At 37.4% G+C, this 19,449-nt stretch overlaps 1 protein-coding gene across 3 annotated transcripts in view; it reads right to left on the bottom strand.

The window, feature by feature from the left end:
• Positions 1-18,861, bottom strand: part of mecp2 (methyl CpG binding protein 2) — a 143,407-nt gene extending 124,546 nt beyond the window's left edge. Inside the window, exon 1 of one of the 3 annotated variants that reach the window (XM_039776097.1) lies at positions 18,760-18,861. In XM_039776097.1, coding sequence (XP_039632031.1) covers positions 18,760-18,791 — 32 coding nt within the window. In that variant the 5' untranslated portion in view covers positions 18,792-18,861. Of the gene's footprint in view, positions 1-18,456; positions 18,489-18,759 lie in introns of those variants that run through there. The other 2 variants (XM_039776098.1, XM_039776099.1) reach the window with 2 other exon arrangements.
• Between the last annotated feature and the right edge of the window lie 588 nt (positions 18,862-19,449).

The raw sequence follows: 19,449 nt of genomic DNA, 5'->3' as shown, positions 1-19,449 counted from the left end.
GCGCGCGCTGGCTGCTCGACTTTTGCTGGGCAGGAGACCCCTTTGTACACACGTTCATGATATCAAAAGTCTCAGCGCTCTTTGGAGGTCATTCATATATTATATATATAGCAAAATACCCGCGCCTCAGGCGGAGAAGTAGTGTGTTAAAGAAGTAATGAAAAGAAAAGGAAACATTTTAATAATAGCGTAACATGATTGACATTGTCATGAGTGTTGCTGTCATATATATGCCTGCCTAAATAAGTCACCTCGCTTTGCTCTTACTTTATTTACCGTTCATTTAATCATGGCTAATGGCGGAAAAATTATAAAATGGAAGGAGGATGGCTTTACCAAAACAATTATTGATGGCGAATCGATTATTCATAAAGCTTGAATTGGTGATCTGTTTTTCTGTGTTAACCTCATATTTTTCATACTTCTTCTCAAACTAAGGTGGTGCGAGGGTAAAATGAATCGGGATGCTGATCAATGTAATGGTGTACCAGGAAATCATGCATTGACAAAAGCTCCCTTTGCTTGTAATGCAAAGTGTGATTAAATGCATTATTTTTAAGCGTTATGGAGCACATGCATGAAGCTTCTCAGCTGTGCTTGTGCTAAGAAAAGGAAAGATTTTAAAAATAGCGTAACACGATTGTCAATGTAACCTTTTGTAAGTAGTGCCTGGAGGATTCAGTGTGGAGAAACTCTAGAGACAGCGTGTGTATTAACTTGTGGATTTTTCTGTGAGTATTTGGTGGCAGTGTGACAAGTTGCTTGAAGAAGGCGTGCTGAGCTCAGCTCAGAGCGAAATGAGGTAAATGGGAGGGATATGATGACGTGACTCCCCACCCGCCTTAACTGTCAATCCCCACAAACACAGTCTCGGAATTTGCATAAGCACACCCCTTCACCTACAATTTTAACTTAGTTACAAAGTGATCAAAACTCGTTTATATCCTCGTCCTCTCATTAAACTTGTATCCCGCATTACCTGTGGGCATGTGAAATGCCAGCGTAGCCTGTCTATGAACTTAATTTAAAGTTTAGGTTTACACCTTGCTTTCTTTCCGAGGTAGCAGCAGTCATGAATATGGTAGTATATGTCACTTTCGCTCGCTTCTTATTGTTTTAGCTGCCTTCTCAATTATATAATGCATGTTTTCTTAAGCGCTTTTGGAGGTCTTCCTGGTTTTCTACGCACTGCGTTGACAGTCAGTTCACGTGATTACGTGGGAGGCGTGATGATGTCACACGAAACTCCGCCCCACGTCATTCCAGCTCAACTCCATTACAGTTAATGGAGAAAATACCTTCCAGTTATGACCATTAGGCGTAGAATTTCGAAATGAAACCTGCCCAACTTTTGTAAGTAAGCTGTAAGGAATGAGCCTGCCAAATTTCAGCCTTCTACCTACACGGGAAGTTGGAGAATTAGTGATGAGTGAGTGAGGGCTTTGCCTTTTATTAGTATAGATATATATATATATATCTATATATCTATATATCTCTATATCTATATCTATATCTATATCTATATCTATATCTATATATATATATATAAGCTTGTATTACTGCAATGTTTGTACCGTATGTATATAGTTTGTGTGTGTTGTTGGTAACTCTTCTTTTACATTATAACAAACCTTTTGTTTACTCAGTCTATAGTATTAAGATACTCTTACAGTAGTATAAAGCTCAATATCATAACAAATTGAGATTGATCAATACAGTAAAAATTACCATGATAATATTTTTGGCTATGTAGCCCAAACCTCTACAAACTGGTTGTTTCAAGCTTTCTATCAGATTCTAAAAGAAAATCTTCTACCCACAGTGACCCTTTACTGGAGCAAATTAATTCATAAAAATGAAAATTAATTGAAAAAATAAAAGTTCATGTGGAAATGGATAAAAAAAAAAATTGAGCTGAAAGGCAGCAACATCACACACCTCAATTTTCTACAGCTCTTAACATAAACTGTGAAGAGGATAGATTAACTTTCCAGTCCTCCATCCTTACCACCAACTGCAGTTCTTGAGCATATGCTAGCTCATCATGATGACATCAAAAAGGCTCTGCTACTTTAGCTCAAGCTGGTAAACCTGATTTTAAATAAATGTGATCCTAAACATTCAAGGTACAAGTGCATTAAAAAGGGCAAGTCATGCATTTTTTAACATACTCAAACTATGTTTTCAAAACATATGTACAACACTGTGCATGTGCCACCCTGTGATGGAATGCCCTAGTTTAAATTCTAAATATTAACAAAAGTTCCCAGGACTTCTGAAATGGAAGTAGCTTGTTCAGTAACTGTAGAGATTATATTACTTTTTGAAAAAGTGATAAAGAGAGCCCCTTTCTTACAAAATTTAGCTATAATGTCACCGCTAAATGAAGTGTAGCGTGTGGCCTTTGAGGAGGTACTGCTTCACCCAGGTTTAAATTTTCATGGAACCAAATGCTACCAATGTCTCTAAAATGAAAAAAAAGCTTGTTCAGTAACTAGATACACATACCACATATAGCAGAAGAGGCAAAATCCATCTTTGGATATCTCATATCATGTTTTTCTTTTTTGGACATATTGTACAGAATTTGGAACAATGAAGTACAGGTTTTATGTCTTTAGGTATTTTATTTTCACAAATAAATTATAATTTTAAACAGATAACTTTTAATTGCTTTTTGTGCAGATCCAGCAGCAAATTATACCAACATCAATTCTCTCATAAACTGAAAAAAAAGACAACAGAATATAGTTGAGTCAGTGCTGGCTTACTGCCACCACCAGATAGAAGGGCATTTTGCAATTAGTAAACTGTGAAAAGGCATGCCTGCTGCGGATGCAGTGAGCCTTTTTTACAGGTTGTACTTCATGTGAACTGTGTGGTTCAAGCCAATTGTTGAGTTGATCAAAACAGTAAGAGATTATATGAAAAAGATGTGTCTCGTGCTGTGGTGTCTGGCGGTGACAGCCTGACTGAGTTAGTGAGGGAGAAGTAAAGAAACTATATTGTCATTGGTCCAAGAGAGCTAAACACTTGCTATTGAATCCTTTTTGAATAGCTGAGGTAGTGCTGGGCGGTATGACCAAAATTCTATATCACGGTATTTGACGGTATTTTTTTCCCATGCATGAGTTAACCACATTTTCCACTGCAATTACTGCAATTGACTGGCTAAGAATAACCTATTCCACTGTCATGAGAATTACACACTGTACAAAAAACATTTTAATTTGCACACAATTATTAATACAGGTTTGCACGGCCCCATAAAGTAAAAGTTTTCAAGGAGGGGGGCACTAATGAGGCACTAATGAAGAGAAGGAATCACATTGTATGACAGTTGCAGTCAAAATATAGAACCTTTTTATTCAACAAATTTTGCAAACAACTTGAAATACAATTCTGACAACATATTGTCAACCATCCAAAGAGGCATTTAGACTTAGTAAAATATCCAGAGGAGCTTGTCAAAAGTTGTATTGCACTGAACATGTCTGAGAAAAATACACTTTCTGTTAATGATAACATTCTCTTTCCACTGACATGTTAAAAAGTGACTTTTTAAACAACTTTACCACCATTAAATTGCATAATATTTTAACTAATAAATAATAACAATAAAATAAATAATAGTGCAACTTCCAGTAATAATACTATTACTTCAAAACTTCAAGCCCAGATACATTACACAGTATTCACCAAAATAGAACAAAACAAGTGCAACTTGGTAATGACATCTTTACCAAATGAACTGTCATTAAGGCAAATTGCATTAATATGGACCTTGCTTCAAGCTAAGCTATATACATAAATAATAAAAGTGCAGTTTGCATTTATAATGCTATTTGTGGTATAGTGGGTCCGCAGCTTCAAAAAAATAAACAAATAAATAATAATATGGTCCGTTTTTAAATCCAGTTTGCCGTGTATGTCTCTGTGGGTGCGATTGCACGACTGTGGGGAGTTGATGAGGTGATTGGGGCAAGTCGCACCTGATCGTTCTCAATTGCTTCATTGGCTTACTGCGGCGTGTGAATAAGGCGTTGCGCCCACGGAGACGTATATTTATGGCCCGGAAGGATAGGGGGAAGGAAAAAAGAAAAGATAGAACACAAGGAGGTTAAGGAAGGGAAAAGGTAGTCATGGGAGAGGATTCAGATGCCAGGAAGGAGAAGGCAGCACAAGCTGGGGCTCCATGAGGGAGCGCATGCTGAGGCGATCTAGGGGGCTGGTTCACCCCACTGACTAAGCGTGTAGAGTGGGGCGAGCGCAATGTAAGACCACCAGATGGATCTGAGGAGCAACTGAGTGAGCGTGAAGGAAGACGGGAGGTGTCCCAACCTCGGACAGTATGGCTGCGCCGTGTAGCAGCAGCCAAGACGGGTTGGCAGAAAGCAGTTTGTGCTGCAAAGGCTCCGCCAGCAACACCATTGAAGGGTGAGCCGTGGAGACAGAAGGTGGTGGGCTGCGATCAAGTGAGGAGAGAAGACTGCATTTTAACCTCTATTTTAACATATTTAATTATTATGGATTTTATCCCCACGTTTCACTGGTTTTATGGATTTGCTATTTATTTAGGTACTGTATTTTTCTGAACACTGCACAACGGACACTTTTGGTTTTACTTTTGACTGTTTTTAACAAAAGCACTTGAGCACTTTCCACCATCCCCTGGCTTCAATGAGATTTCTCAGCTCATCTTGGTCATAACTATCGATGGTGTTGGTTTAACAGACTCCCATGTGGGAAGAGGGAGTATGTAGGGGACCAGCATGGTCACACTATTACACAGTAACCAGGTACATTACACAAAAAAAATAAAACAAGTACAACTTGGCTTGCAATATTATCCAGTAGTATAGAATCAGTTTTCACACATTTGAACATAATGGTCCGCATCAGACCTTTTAACATTATTGTCTGCTACAGCTTCCGTTTCGGAATGTTCTCTGCCCATTTTCACCGTTCAATACCTCCACTAACACATATACTCCGTTGCATGCGTATTTAGCGGTGCAGCAGTGAAACAGGTCCCCCCTTAAAGAGTTTCCCGCTGCGCCATGTTCCAAAAGTTGTTTATGCTATTTAAACTGGTGTTCCGGTATAAGAAAAATCCATATCATAACAAAAATAAAAATCTTTTTTTGGTATGAACCGGTATACCACCCAGCACTAAGTTGAGCGTTAACATGCATTTCAACATAAAAAGAGCATAATTAATCATTAACATAGTGCTTTTGTTGCTTGATAAAAATATATATTGCAAGGTTTCTGAACTCTTTTAGGACCCATCCAAATGGGACAACACGTCAAAGCGTGACTGCCGCATCTGTAGAGGACTGCTTATCCGTTGCTGAGGCAAGCGCAGGTTCGCAGTGCAGCAGCATAGCACCGCGGAAATAACTACGAGCCGATCGAGATCATGCCTGCCACCAATGGGTGATGCAAGGAACAGTATAACTTGGCCACTGACCTGGCCCCCGACTATGCCTGTTTGCTGTGTCTGTGTATAGCAGAGTGGTAGTTCCAGCTGTAATACATAACAGTGCTGTTCCTGTTTTAAGTTTAATAAAGCTGGTTTTACTAAAGTACTGAGACTCAGCCTTGTGTTTTGGGGTGCAAGACAGTGACTCACGCACCACATGGTACCTGAAGAGGGATCTTGAACCAATGGAACCCCAAGAGGCATATGATATCCCGTTACCAGTGGGACAAAATGAGGCTCCTGCGGGTGTTCCGGTCTTCATGCTCCCCAGGGATGTGCTGGTGAAGATGGCTCCCTAGGATGACCCACAGTTTTTCCCGTTTGGCTTCGAGTGCACTGAAACATTGATACGCTGGGACAGGGGAACCTGGCCGGCTATCATGGCCCTGTTTTTCAACTGTTGAGGCCCTACAGGTCATGCAAAACCTCCCTCCCAAAAGGCTTGATGATTATGACTTCCTTAGGCAACAGATCCTGCCCCGTACAGCTGTGAGCCTGGTGGTCAGGGCCACCAGTTTCATCTGTGGCATATTGATCCAGACCGCTCCATACAAGGACAGATCCCGGGCTTAGTGGGCTTGATTCAAAGCTAGATCTGCAGAGAACTTTCGAGCACATTGTGGAGAAGCTTGCGATTGATGCAGTCCTGTCATGTACAGATGAAAGCCTGTGTGATGAAATGCTATGGAACAAGGTCCACTCGCTGCTGGATCTGACCCACAGAATATAGGGTGAACAAACCACCTGGAAACAACGGATCTACCCAGGCTTGACCCCAATTTCGATGCAGCCATCACAGACCTCCAGGGTCTTGGGTGCCACGGGTGGAAGAAACCATAGAAGGAACAACACAGTAGCTAGGATAATATCGGATTCATATCTGTATCGGCAGATAATGGGTTAAAATAATTTTATCGGATTCGAACTGAGGAATAAATTTGACCAATAATTCGAACTTATATTGATGGCGCATTCACTGTGTTCCGGATGTGCCAGACGCTACTGTGCGAAAATGTCTGTGGTGTGGAAGTTTTTCAAAGTGAGTGAGAATGACATAAAATATGCCATTTGCAACACTTGTTCGACTAATGTTTTGCGCGGAGGGACCAAAGTGTGAAATTTCAATACCACCAACTTAAACACTTGAAGACACGCCATCCTGACAAATATACAGAACTAGCTGACCCGCGGCGTAGCATACACCGCATAATTATTCATTGATGGGTGAATACTTCCTGAAAGACACAGTTATCCAAATGGGGTGGGTTTGAGGATACAACTGTGATTGAATGTAAAGATGGAACTCTGGAGAGAGCAACATACAATTGTTCGGGACTGAAAACTGTTTTTTGCAAATACAGGCATATCTTTTTTAAAAGTTTGGCCCTGTGCCTTATTAATTGTCATTGCAAAGGCTAATCTAACAGCAAATTGTCTGCATGTAAAAGTAAAAGGCAAATTTGAATCTGATGGGGTCAGGGAAATCCAAGGAATAAGAACAGTTTGTGAGGTAGGAGCTGCGAGAGTTTTACACTCCAGTACATTGCGGTGAATGCTGGTAACAGTCAGTCTAGTGCCATTACAGAGACCTCTTGCTGGCATGAGGTTTCTGAGAAGCATGACGACTGAACCAATTTTAATTTTGAGTTTATGTGGAGGCATGCCAGTGGGAGTAAGACTGTTAAGAAATTCTTCGGGGAATGAAAGTTGATCTGCGGGATTGTCTGTGAAGATGGAGTCAACGCTGGTGAAAGTTACTTCGTCGGTAGGGATAAGTTTCAGTACTTGTTCATTAAGGTGTAGTGAGTCTTCATTGGTGACACTTAATATAGCTCGCGTACTGAGTTGTTCCGGAGTGACAGTTGAGAAGTCTATGTCGCCGTATAGTTGTTGAACGGGATCAGAATTAAAAGGAAAACAATGTGAGGGTAATGTTACAGCTGTTTCGTTTTTCCCATCTCCAACATTGAGGAGCCATTTTGCGAAATGTTATTCGTGAGGAAGAGCTCTCATATTTGTCGTCAGTGTAAGAACATGCATGTGACGCCACAAAGGTTGTTTGTTAATGCAACTGGCAACAGTAAGTGCTCGGGAGCCACGCATAATGACGGGGAGTATTTGTCGGAAATCTCCACCCAATAGTATTGTTTTCCCTCCAAAAGCTACTGCGTGTCACCCGAGAGGTCACGTAATAACCTATCAACTGCCTGGAATGCGTATGCATGTGTCATTGGCACCTCATCCCATTTTATCAATTTGGACTGCAGAAGATGTTGAGCGTGTGGTGAGGTAGGTTTGATGTTGCATGTGGAAATAGTAGTCAGATTCAAAGGTATTTTAAAAATGGAATGGGCAGTACGTCCACCCGGTAACAATGTTGCAGCTATTCCTGTAGATGCTACGGTTGTAGGAATGTCTCCCCTAGCTCTGATGGTATAAATCAGGGTTTTGTAGACAAAGGTTTTCCCTGTTCCTGCAGGACTATCTAAGAAGAAGCATGTTTGTCGTGGATGGGAATCGCTGTATGCAGCATGTAAACATGTTTGGTGAGGTGTTGGGGGCGGGCACATGAGCAGGCAGTGCGCATGCCTCGAGAACGAGGATGGGCTCAGGAGGAGGGTTAGAGTTGGAGGACGGGGCTCTGTCGTGCGTACCCCATGGTCATGCTTCCCATGGTTGGCCGACTTGGTTGATTTTATATATATATATATATATATATATATATATATATGATTCCTCAGAGCAAAAGAGGAGAATCCTGCGCCACCGTGCACAAAATCAAAAACTGTAGTTGCTTAACATGTTGATCAGTTATTTGAAAAATCAAAGCAATTTGATAAAGACAACCCTAAAGCTCAAACAATTACTGCAAAGGTGATGTAATTTATTACTCTGGACGATCAGCCATTTTCTGTTGTAGAAGATACAGTCGCCATTATTTTTCTGACATAGCGCTTCCAGAGTTACATAAGATTGTGGAAAGTCATGTGCACAAACTCCTTGCTGAAGATGTCCATATATCAGTGGTAAAGCTTATGTCTGTGACATCTGATACAAGTGCTATTAGTATGCTTAGTTTAACTGCTCAGTGGATCGACCGCAAGTTTGAATTGCAGAAAGCAATTTTGCATTCACAAGAATGCTCTGGATCACACACGGGTGCTGCACTCTCTGTGGCGTTTAAAAGAATGTTTGAAACATGGAAATTACCCAAAGAGGATGTTCATGTAGTATTACGAGACAGCGCACGTAACGTTGCAAAGGCTATGGAAGAATGCAGGATCCCCAGTTTGCCATGTATGGCTCATGCTTTAGAGCTTGCTATTAACAACGGCGTACTATCCCAGCGCAGCGTTTTGAATACAATAGCGATCGGCAGAAAAATAGTCGGTCACTTTAAGCATTCACATTTAGCCAACTTGCGTCTTAAAACTATACAAACTGAAATTGATATGCAGCCGAAAATGCTTCAACAAGACATTTCGACTAGATGGAACAGCACATTCTATATGCTGCAAAGCTTGCTGGAACAGAAAAGAGCCCTAGGGGCTTATGCCTCCAATTTTGAGTTACCTGCAAATCTAATACCTAATCAGTGGGGTCTGATCGAGAACATAATCACACTCCTTGCTACATTTGAACAACTGACAAAAGAAATTTGCCAGTCTGAAGCCTTGGCCTCTAATGTTATTCCCTCAGTTAATACTTTAAGATGACTGTTGACTAAAAGCACTCATACTGACTTCGGAGTCAAAACCAGTAAAAGCGCTCTCTTGGAGGCTGTAAACAATCGTTTCATTGAGATTTACACAGAACCTATGTACTGTGTTACCACTATTGTAGATCCGAGATACAAAGACCGCTATTTCGATGCACATGTAAAATCACTGGCGCTCAAAATGTTGCAAGCTCAGATAGTAGTACTTGCATCAAATGAAATGCAAACGAGTGAATCAGAGATTGCCCACAATAGAAAAGGGCCAAGATAAATGACGAGATGGCATGCACACTCTTCTAAACGTACAACAAAATTCTTGAAGAGAACACATTGATGCCTCAGGAAAACAGCCAGATGACAACAGAGGCGAGTTTAAAAAACAAAAAACAAAAACCAAAAAAAAAAAGGAAAAAGAAAAAAGCTCTGTGGAGATCTTTACAACATTGTTTTAAGTATATAACTAGGGCTGTTGGATCGAATACCATTATTCTAACATAATTCGATTGTACAAAAAATCTTGGAAGGCAAGAAAGAAAAACGGCAATCGAATGTAAAAGAGTGGTTGTCGGTTTTACCTCGCACTAACTTTGGCTTCATGTTACTTAAGACATGCTGGACACTATTGTGGGACTTTACAGATCTGTTTTTGCAAGTAACTTTTTAGGATCAGCCTATACGTGTTTCTAAATTGTTAACCCATATTGTTATTAGTCATTGGTTAAACGGTCGTCATCTTCTGTGTTAAACACACCCATCTTAAAGATCGCTAGTTTTCATCAAGCGAATGAGCCAACTATAGCCTATGCTTCTTTGCTTCATATTTTTGTTCAGTGAGTGTTAACTAAATAGTTTCATAAATAAACACTTAAATTCATGTTACATTTTTTTGTTACTTTGAATAATGCTGTCTGCTAAACAATTGATTATAATACACAAAATACTTAAGACTACCACAAAGTAACATTGAATACACTTGTTTCATATGTAAAACACATAAAGGGTCACAATACTTAAGTTTATTTCCTGTAAAAAATAGACACAGGGATATAATGTTCTCTGGCCTCAAGGAAAAAATGACTGCATTTACTTTGTTTGAGCAATCACTGACAATTTTGTTTGTTTTTCTTTTGAACATTGTCGTTAGACAGTGCGGTGCATGTCTTATTTTTCTTTGCGTTGCTTTTTGTGGGAGAGCCAATCACATTCATGGAAGCCACAGTTTTCACCCGAGTCTCTTAAGCATTAATAAGCAACCTGTAAGCAGATCATGATCTACAGTAAAAAGCAAAAATATTAATAATAAAATGTTTCAAAAACAGCAAATACAATACAGACATCCATTAAATTCAAATGCCATATACTTATTTTTATTGTAAGGATTCTAACGTTAATCTGACAGCCCTGGTAAAAGCCAAAATGCAGATCTATCTTTTAGATGTGAAAGGTGACGCAGAGTATAATGCTGTATATGTATGCATGCTACTCAGCAGGCGCAGGAATTTCTTTCTGAAGCACCAATCCCGAGGAATGAAAATCCACTGAAATACTGGAACAACAACTGGAGTCAGTTTCCTACCATTGCCAAAGTAGTAGGCAACTTCCTGTCAGCCCCATGTACTAGCGTGGACAGCGAGAGATTATTCAGTTTGGCTTCTAATTCGATCAAAGAAAAGAGAAACAGAATTTCCTGTAACAAGGCAGAGATGTTCTTGCTCGTTAAGAAAAACCTCCCCATCATGCTTAAAAAATAGAAAAGAATGATAAGCCTCCAGAACAAGAATTATTTCTTTACTGTTGCACGCTTTTCTGTTTTTTAAAAATTATAGACTGGTTAGATTTATTCCATCAAAAAGAAAGGAAAAAAAGTATTATGTGTTTAATACTGCAGACTGTAAAACAAAGGATCAGATAGTCAGCCAAATGTGGTTGATCAGAAGCCATTTTAATTATTGTAAATAATCTACAAAAGTTGTTATTCTTAAGTGGTATTGCTTATTTCATTGTCACTGTACATTTTACATTTTTTTTCAGTTTTCATTTTTTCGATTATTGTTGAATTTGTTGCATTTGTTACATCAAAAAAGAAAAAGTGTTATTTAAAACAACAACCTGCGGAACTGTTTCCCATATAACCAACAGGTAGCCAGCCAAATGTGGCAGATATTTGTTTTTAATGACTGAATGTGTAGTGCAAAATTGTTATACAAATAAATGTTCACTTTGTAATTCTTGTCCAGACAGATCAAGTCTCATTTTTCTCTGTTTCTTATAAATATGTATATCGGTATCGGCAGATAAGTACCTAGACATTATCAGATATCAGCATCGGCCCAAAATTCCCTTATCGGTGCATCCCTAGTACTAATATCATATGTTATGGTAACTTTCTGTTATCTTATATCCCGATATTTCATTTCATATCCCGATATCACGATATAGTACATTTTCTTTGTATTCAGTGAATAGTTTATATAATCACCACTCCTTTTTTCATTTAAATTAAAAATCAAAATGAAAAGTACTCAACTTGTAATTATTTCTGTTCTTTTATTTAGAACATTTGAGCAAATGTTTGACTTAGAATGTAAACATAAAATGTTAATGTATCAAATATAAAACACTTTTCAAAAACAAATTACTAAAGGCCCAATATAAAATACTGCTATATAAAATGCCTGACATAAACAAAATGTGAACTGTAGCAGCAATAACTCTCACAACATATATTAAATATAAAAGGATCAAAGCACTAACAACTAAACTATATAAGGCCAATAAACCCTTTAAACAAAATAAATACAAGTCTAACATTAACTGTCAAAACCAAATGTAAACATTGTACTTCAAACTGTAGCAGCAATAAGGCTTACGACAAAAATATATTAAATATATAATATTAAATAAAATATTTTTTAGGCTACATTCTAGTAAAATGTTAATTTGCACATCGTAGTGTGGCAAATCTCCGTTAATGAGTTACAGCTGATCGCCGTGCGTGGGACTGGACGGCGCTAACGTGTTGATGCTGTTCAGCCCCAAGCACGGGCGATCCGCGTGTAACTCGCTAACGGAGATTTGCCGTTAATGCAGTTGTGGCGTAAACGTAATTTTAACAAGATTAACGCTGACAGCAAACGCTGCAGGAAAATTATGCCTTAAGCAAATTGTTTTGGTAGCAATTAATCTTCCAAGCTTTTAACATTGCTCGTTTAAATAGTACCTTTACAACTGTAATATCCTACGTGGCCTGCCTCTCAGTTGTAAACTCTCTGCATGCTCGCTCACGTGCTTTTTGCAGAGGTGTAGAAGAGGTTTGTCGTGTTGGAGTCTGTGGTAGCGATCGGTTTGCAGCATAATTTGCACAGTACCGTTTTCTGGTCCGTGTCAGACTTTTCAAATCCAAACCATCTCCATACTACAGAGGTAGCCCCTCGTTTAGGAACAAGGTCCTTCTCTGTGGAGCTACCTGGTGTTGCCTCGTCTTCATCAGCCATGCTAGTGTGTCTGCATCCACGTGGTGGCCATCAAAACAATGAAAAAAATATTTCCGTAAACAGTTTATTTTGCGACACCACGAAACAAACGATAGCGTAATGTGCAGCGATAGACGTTTTCATATTGTCATCCGATATATATCGTTATATCGAACAGCCCTAGTTATCGTACAAAAGTTCAAATAAATATCATTGTCTGCAACTACAGAAAAAAAAAAATTATACCAATATTTATTTTGTATGGTGTCTTTCACAAGACAATCTATCTGAAAGTGCTTCCCAAAACTCAGGTCTTATTTTTTTGTTTACATCAATTTCACCTATTGCTTCTTTCTTAAATTCCAAAACACATTCTCCTCTAAAGAGTCAATAACTGAAATTATTTACCTCAAGATATGGTATTTCTAAATCAGCTCAAAAGTAACACAGTGGTGTCAAAAGAATATGACCTTTTTCTATCTACTGAGCAGATGATATAATTAAGCCCAAAAAAATATTATTGATAACTGTGGCTTGGACTCCTTAGCCACACTCAAGGAATAAATTAAAAAAGAGGAAATTTCCTCCAATTGTCAATATTGCAATGTTACATTCTTCTCCATTTTCCTTTGGAAAAAAAAAAAATACAAATCAACATGATTCAACATGTCAAAAGAGTAGAGACATAATACAACCAGTTGTTTCACTAAAAAGTGATGAAACACACTTTCCTAATAAATTTATGATTATGAGAAACAGCACAAAATAACAGCAAAACATTTATCAGTGAAGCCTAAACATTTAATGCATCTTGGAGCAAATAAAACCATCAATACAAGTATATAAAAAGAAGCCAAATGTCTTGTTTTTGATAAAGGAATAAGCTAAATATTTAATCCGAGTATATTGTTAGAGAGTAAAAAGATGAAAAGCAAACCCACAATCATTAAAATCAATATTACATATTGTTGCCCATTACAGGTAAAAAACAGTGGTTTTAAAGTTTGTAAATCCTCAAAAAACCAAAGTTCCCAAGATCCTGAACTTTTTACAAGCGCAAAAATTCTTTAAACTTGTCAAAATGCATGCCTGTCTCAAAGACACCATGCACCGCATTGCATATCCATATTATATAGGGCAGCATAAGAAATACAGTTTTAACATTAAGTGGGCAAAAAAAAATTAATCATTCTGCAAATGCTGAGTAACAAGTTACATTTAAGCTAAATTTAATCAAAAAAAGGTTTACCCTCTTGTAACATGCACTTCCTGTTTCCTGCCCTCATTCAAAATGAACCACAACTTAATGTTCAGAAAGTGATGGCTGATTTCTCAGTTTACAAATGTTTACTTAAGAATATTCTACAGGTTACAAAACTATTATATTTAAGACCTTACAGTTTTTAAACTATTGCTGAACACAATATGTGGAAAAAAAAAACTATTCATACCTGTTAGAATTACATTTCATTTACCATTTTCAGCATATTAAGTATCAAAATAACTTTTTTGCAGTTTTATAAAACAACTATATCATCGTTATCATCATCATCAAAACAATAAGGCACCAATCACATTGAAATGAAACAAAATGTATCTGTACATCTTACAGCCATGTACAATACACACATTTACTAAAACTACTTTCATACTTTGATGGTATTAATAAAAGCACAAGTAACATGACACCCCAGTGTCTTTAGGGCAAAAAACTACCCTTTGACTTTGGAATTTTAAGTTATTTATGTTGAACAATCTCATTTATTACAAAAAAGGAAAAAACTGTGTCTATTACCAAAATATAATAAACACTTATCCTGGTAACAAAATTGCTTTAAAGTCACTACCATGAAATTGGCTTGATAATCAGTTAAATGACTCGTCAGAACGTCGACAGAAAATTTAAAATAAGCTAAATAATCCTAAAGTAAAATTAATAAGTCAACAAAACTTTAATCAAATGGGACCAGCCACACACAACCCTCTACGTCAATAAATAAAAAATATACATTATAACAAATTAATAAGCAAATGTAATTATATTTAAACCTGCTATTGTGAAAACTCATCAAATATCTCTTTTTACAAAGCAATTAATAAAACGTCATTCTACAAAACAAAACAAGAAACTAATAAGAATTAATTTTACAAAACAAAGCAAGCAAAGAACTTTTTTCAGGACTTTCCCTAGCACTTATACTAGATTGAATATTACAACTACACTAAAGGATTAAAGATATGATTAATGCTTAATATGCTCCAAATAAGCAAGTAATTCAACATAAATGACACATCCAATATAATAATATTATCATGTGTTAGGTTATTAGACACAATACATATGACAGCCTTCAAAAGGCTGCATTAATATTAATTACAAATTTTAGCAAAAAAGCGTATGGTCATATTTAAAAATTCTTTGACAATAACATGTATGGTTAACTGCTGGGTAAAAGCTTACCATTAATCTTGAGCACTCCAAGACTAATTCAGTGAAGGTAAATGAGTATGTAAACTTGCAGATTCACATTCAGCTTAATAATATTTCAACTTCTTACCCATATTACTAGTACAAAAATATAAGTGACATGACTAATTTAACTTTGCATGTATACAAATGCCTAATACTGTATTCTGTATTTATCTTCTAAGCAATTTTTTAAATATTTTATGCCATAATGCAGAATCTAATACCTTCACATTTACTCAGCATTTAAATTTTGGTCTCAAGGCTAATCAGACACATAAATAAGCCAACTATGTAACTTTTAAAACCGAAATTATAAAGCAAGTGACAGAATTAAAGTAAGGCATACAAACTCATCCAGTACTATACATGATCGACAGACATACTTCATTAACTTTCTTCTATAAAATGCCTTTCAAATTCTTCCTAATACATAGCTAGCTATCCACATAAATAAGACACAATGCCACCCATGGATGCCAAAAGCGGTTTCTATTTAAAATTACCCTGAAAGACATCTTTTGAAATTGTTGCATGTTCTGTGGCTTTCACCTTAAGTTAACAAGTTTGAACAGCCGTACAATGTTTTACAAAAAGCAGTCTGAAAGTTGGAATAAAAACTTAAGTTTTTTTCTCTATTTGCAAAGAAACATGTTAAAAGGGTAAAGACTATTTCACAGTTGTCAAAAAAGAGAACTATTTTAAACATGCTCAGCATTTTATTAACTTCTGCTCTCCATACAATTCAGCGACAGTATAAGCAAAACCTTTATTTTATAATGCTACACCTTGGAAAAAAAAAAATTATTAAACTAAATAAGGAGGTACTAAAACTTCAATTAAATTTATTTTAAAATGTACGTTGGCCATCAATAATAAATTACAGGCTATGTGCGCTGTGTAACTTAAACATATTTAGTTTTATAAAAAGCTACAGTATTTAGAAACCTAAGGAAGACAAAACAAGGTTCAGCGCACACCCCAACCCCACAAGTAATCGTAGGCAAAGTCTCAAATTCACAGTCTAGCTGCAAACCAGACACATCACTTAAGTAACTGGCAGAACTAAAAAAACAACTTCTAAAATCCTTACCTGCGCCAGAAGTGGACTGTGGAATACAACTACTGTCCACATCACTTCCCCCAGAAAAGTGCTTTGCCTATTTAAGAACCACTATAACAGATATCATTTAATTGTGCTTAATGTCAACCACCCCAAACTGACATCATACCCCAATACCGACAATGAAAAATTTTTTAATAATAAATTATAAAAAAGTTAATAGTTTTTCTAAATAAAAACTAGGCAACAGTCAAAAAGTCACATGTACAGGTTCTCGTGTTGGAAGAATAGTCAAATAACATTAGTGTCCATAGAATCAATTTACATATTAAACCTTAAATGTAAGAAATGGCTTAATGTTTCCAACAAAAGTAATGCGCACTAAATAAAATATACCAATTATTAAAAGTAACATCCATCTACATTTGTGCAACTTTTTACCTTTAGCTCATTTCTGACTATTTTTAATTTAAAAGTAACCTTTAAGTGAAGGAAATAATGAAAGTCTTCTTTGTTTTTTCGGACAGCTCTAAGTTCTATGAAATTGCAATTAAGCACGTGTTTAACTAAAAAGACACTAAATGTTCCTTGAAAACCTTTTTCCATTTAATATGTCTTTCAGTTAACATCATAGCATACAAGATTTACCAGGAAGCAAATCGTGTCATGAGATTCTTGCCAATGCACAGACCTAGTTTAGGTATTAACAAAGTTATTAACAAAATTAAAAACAATATACATTTTAGAAAGCCACAGCAATCATCTTCGTATGACATTTTTTCACAACATGAGCTTGGCACCACAGAGTGTTACACAAAGTTCAGTACAAAATAAATGCACTTAACACCCTGAACCCTTCTTCAAGCAGTGGGGCACATGCCCATAATATGCGCTTAACAAAGAGTACACAAGTGCTACTGCTCACATTTTTATTAATCTATGGAAAATGTATTTCCTCTAGAAGAACGTAATCTGCGTGTCACACAATCGTAGTACATTCTGCATCATCAACTGTCACATTCCTCCGTCACGTCACACTGTAAAATGTTACAATTTAAATGTTTGTATTTTTTTGAAGTAGGAAGGAATAATACAAGTGTACACTGGGCGGTAAAAGGCAGCTGGAGTCGGCTTTCCACAATGACGCACTTTACAGGCGAAGGCAGAACAGTGGCGTTAAATGCGAAGTGCACCGGTGTATTTAAGCTTTTATTTAGCTAGCGTACATTCATTGTTCATTTTTTAAAACTCCGAATTGTTATACAGTACAAAAGTCAAAACTGCGTTAAGCGACCTCAAAGCTGAAACTTGATGGCTAAAGGATACAAATCATAAAATGTATCAGATAAATAGGGGCACCCATGCATAGGCACACACTCAGCTGATATCAATCTGGGCACATTAGTCGCACAACGGGCACACGCAGCACTTCCCAAGGACAGTTAAAAAGGGGGTAATAATAATAACAGCAATGATCGTAAAGGGTGGGTGCGGAAAAATCGCCGAGTAAAGCAACGTAACGGAAACAAACGAATGTGAAAAGATTTGGAGGCTCCAGTATTCCTTCTCTGGCATAAACAAATGACGCAACAAGCCTCCGTGCGCGGTGTCTTTTCATTAACGTGTATGTGTAATTGTTTAAAAACACATAAAGAGCAATGAATGCAAGGAAATGTAACGAGGTACTATTTCTTAACGCCTGTGAGTTTGGTACATCTACACCCTCCCTCTCCTCTATCGAGGGATTTATTTATTTTACAACGACCTGCAATTGCCAGCTCGTGTGCAGAAGCAGCATTCCGGTCACAGGCGAGAAAAAAAAATAATCCAGCGCGCACAGGGGGAATTAAAATACACCGATTTCCTTCTGGTTTATACAAATACATAAAATTCCGGTAATAACATATTATTATTAAACAAAAAATATGCAATCTAAAGATGTGCACGTTATGTCACAAGTTCAAAACCCAAAAGTTCAATAATATCACATTTGTAAAGAGAATTACACAGCCCAGGAAAATGCGCACATAGCCGCTATAGATACACCGACAGCTTAACTACATTATTGGGGAGGAACACCACACATTTATATAAGCGACATTTCAACAGGACATTGATTATACTGGAACATAAAGGAGCTATCTATTCTGCAAAAAATAAATTATCAAGATAGGAAGAGAATACAGATGTGGTGATCACCCCCACTCCACCACCACCACAAAAAAACGCAGAACGATATAAGACACGGACCTGACGGGAATCGGCATGAACATGAACAGTTTTTAATAAAAGCGTCAGACATGGATACAGTCATCTTCTCCCTTCTCAGAACCGCTGCAGTATTTTTTACCCCACTGTGAGGGGGGGCGGGTGAAAATACTCCCATTTAGCGGGGTATTTACCCCAAATCTGAAACACCCCTTATAAAATAAAGCAAAAACCAATACCCTTCATTTAAACACCCCGAAAAATGCGTTGAATATTTCAAATATTAGCCCTTTATACACCTTACTAAAATAACAACACTGAATATATATTTTAATTCAGACTTACTGCCTCTCCTCTCCGCTCTCTGTGGCGGCCATTTTTTATATTTAAATAAATAAATAAAAAAATCACTCCGGCTCTCCCGGACTCTCTCCACCCCCTTGCCAAAAACAGGTTCTCGCGAGAGATACAAGATACTGCCCTGTGGATGCTACGAGGTCTCGCGAGGTTTCGGAGAAGGTAAAGGCGATAAACACTCTCTAACTCCCTAAAACGTACCCTGGCCCCTTGTTGTAGCTGGGCGCTGCCTATTGGTTGAGTCGCGCATTCTGGTGCGAACGAGTGGCTGTCGTCGGTGTAATTTTGAGTCCATATAAGAAATAAAAAAGAAACACCATTTAACCCGCCCACAATTCAAAAACTGTAACGTATCGTGCTCGATCGTTAAACCCACCCTTCATTTCAACAGTCATTTGGATGAGGACGAAGTTAGTTTTTAATTCATCCAGCTACAACGGCTGTAATAGAAGAATAGTACTATTGGTCTTGCCGTTACCTTCGCAAAATAATTCGAAAGAAAGACGAATCCTATTATAATTGACATTTATAGTGCCCGACAAAGGCATACACCTAAATAACAAAAACTGAAATCAGAAGTTTCATCGCGTCTGGGTCCCTTCTCTTATGCTTTTAAAAAAGCCTTAACTTTGAAATTAATGTGCGACTTACCTCGCCTAAGCCGGTGTAAAAGGTAAA

This window comes from Polypterus senegalus, chromosome 13 (assembly GCF_016835505.1).
Source record: "Polypterus senegalus isolate Bchr_013 chromosome 13, ASM1683550v1, whole genome shotgun sequence".
In the NCBI taxonomy this organism is placed as follows: Eukaryota; Metazoa; Chordata; class Cladistia; order Polypteriformes; family Polypteridae; genus Polypterus; species Polypterus senegalus.
The sequence above is the reverse complement of the archived record's forward strand: the minus strand, read 5'-3'. Positions and strand labels throughout refer to the sequence as shown.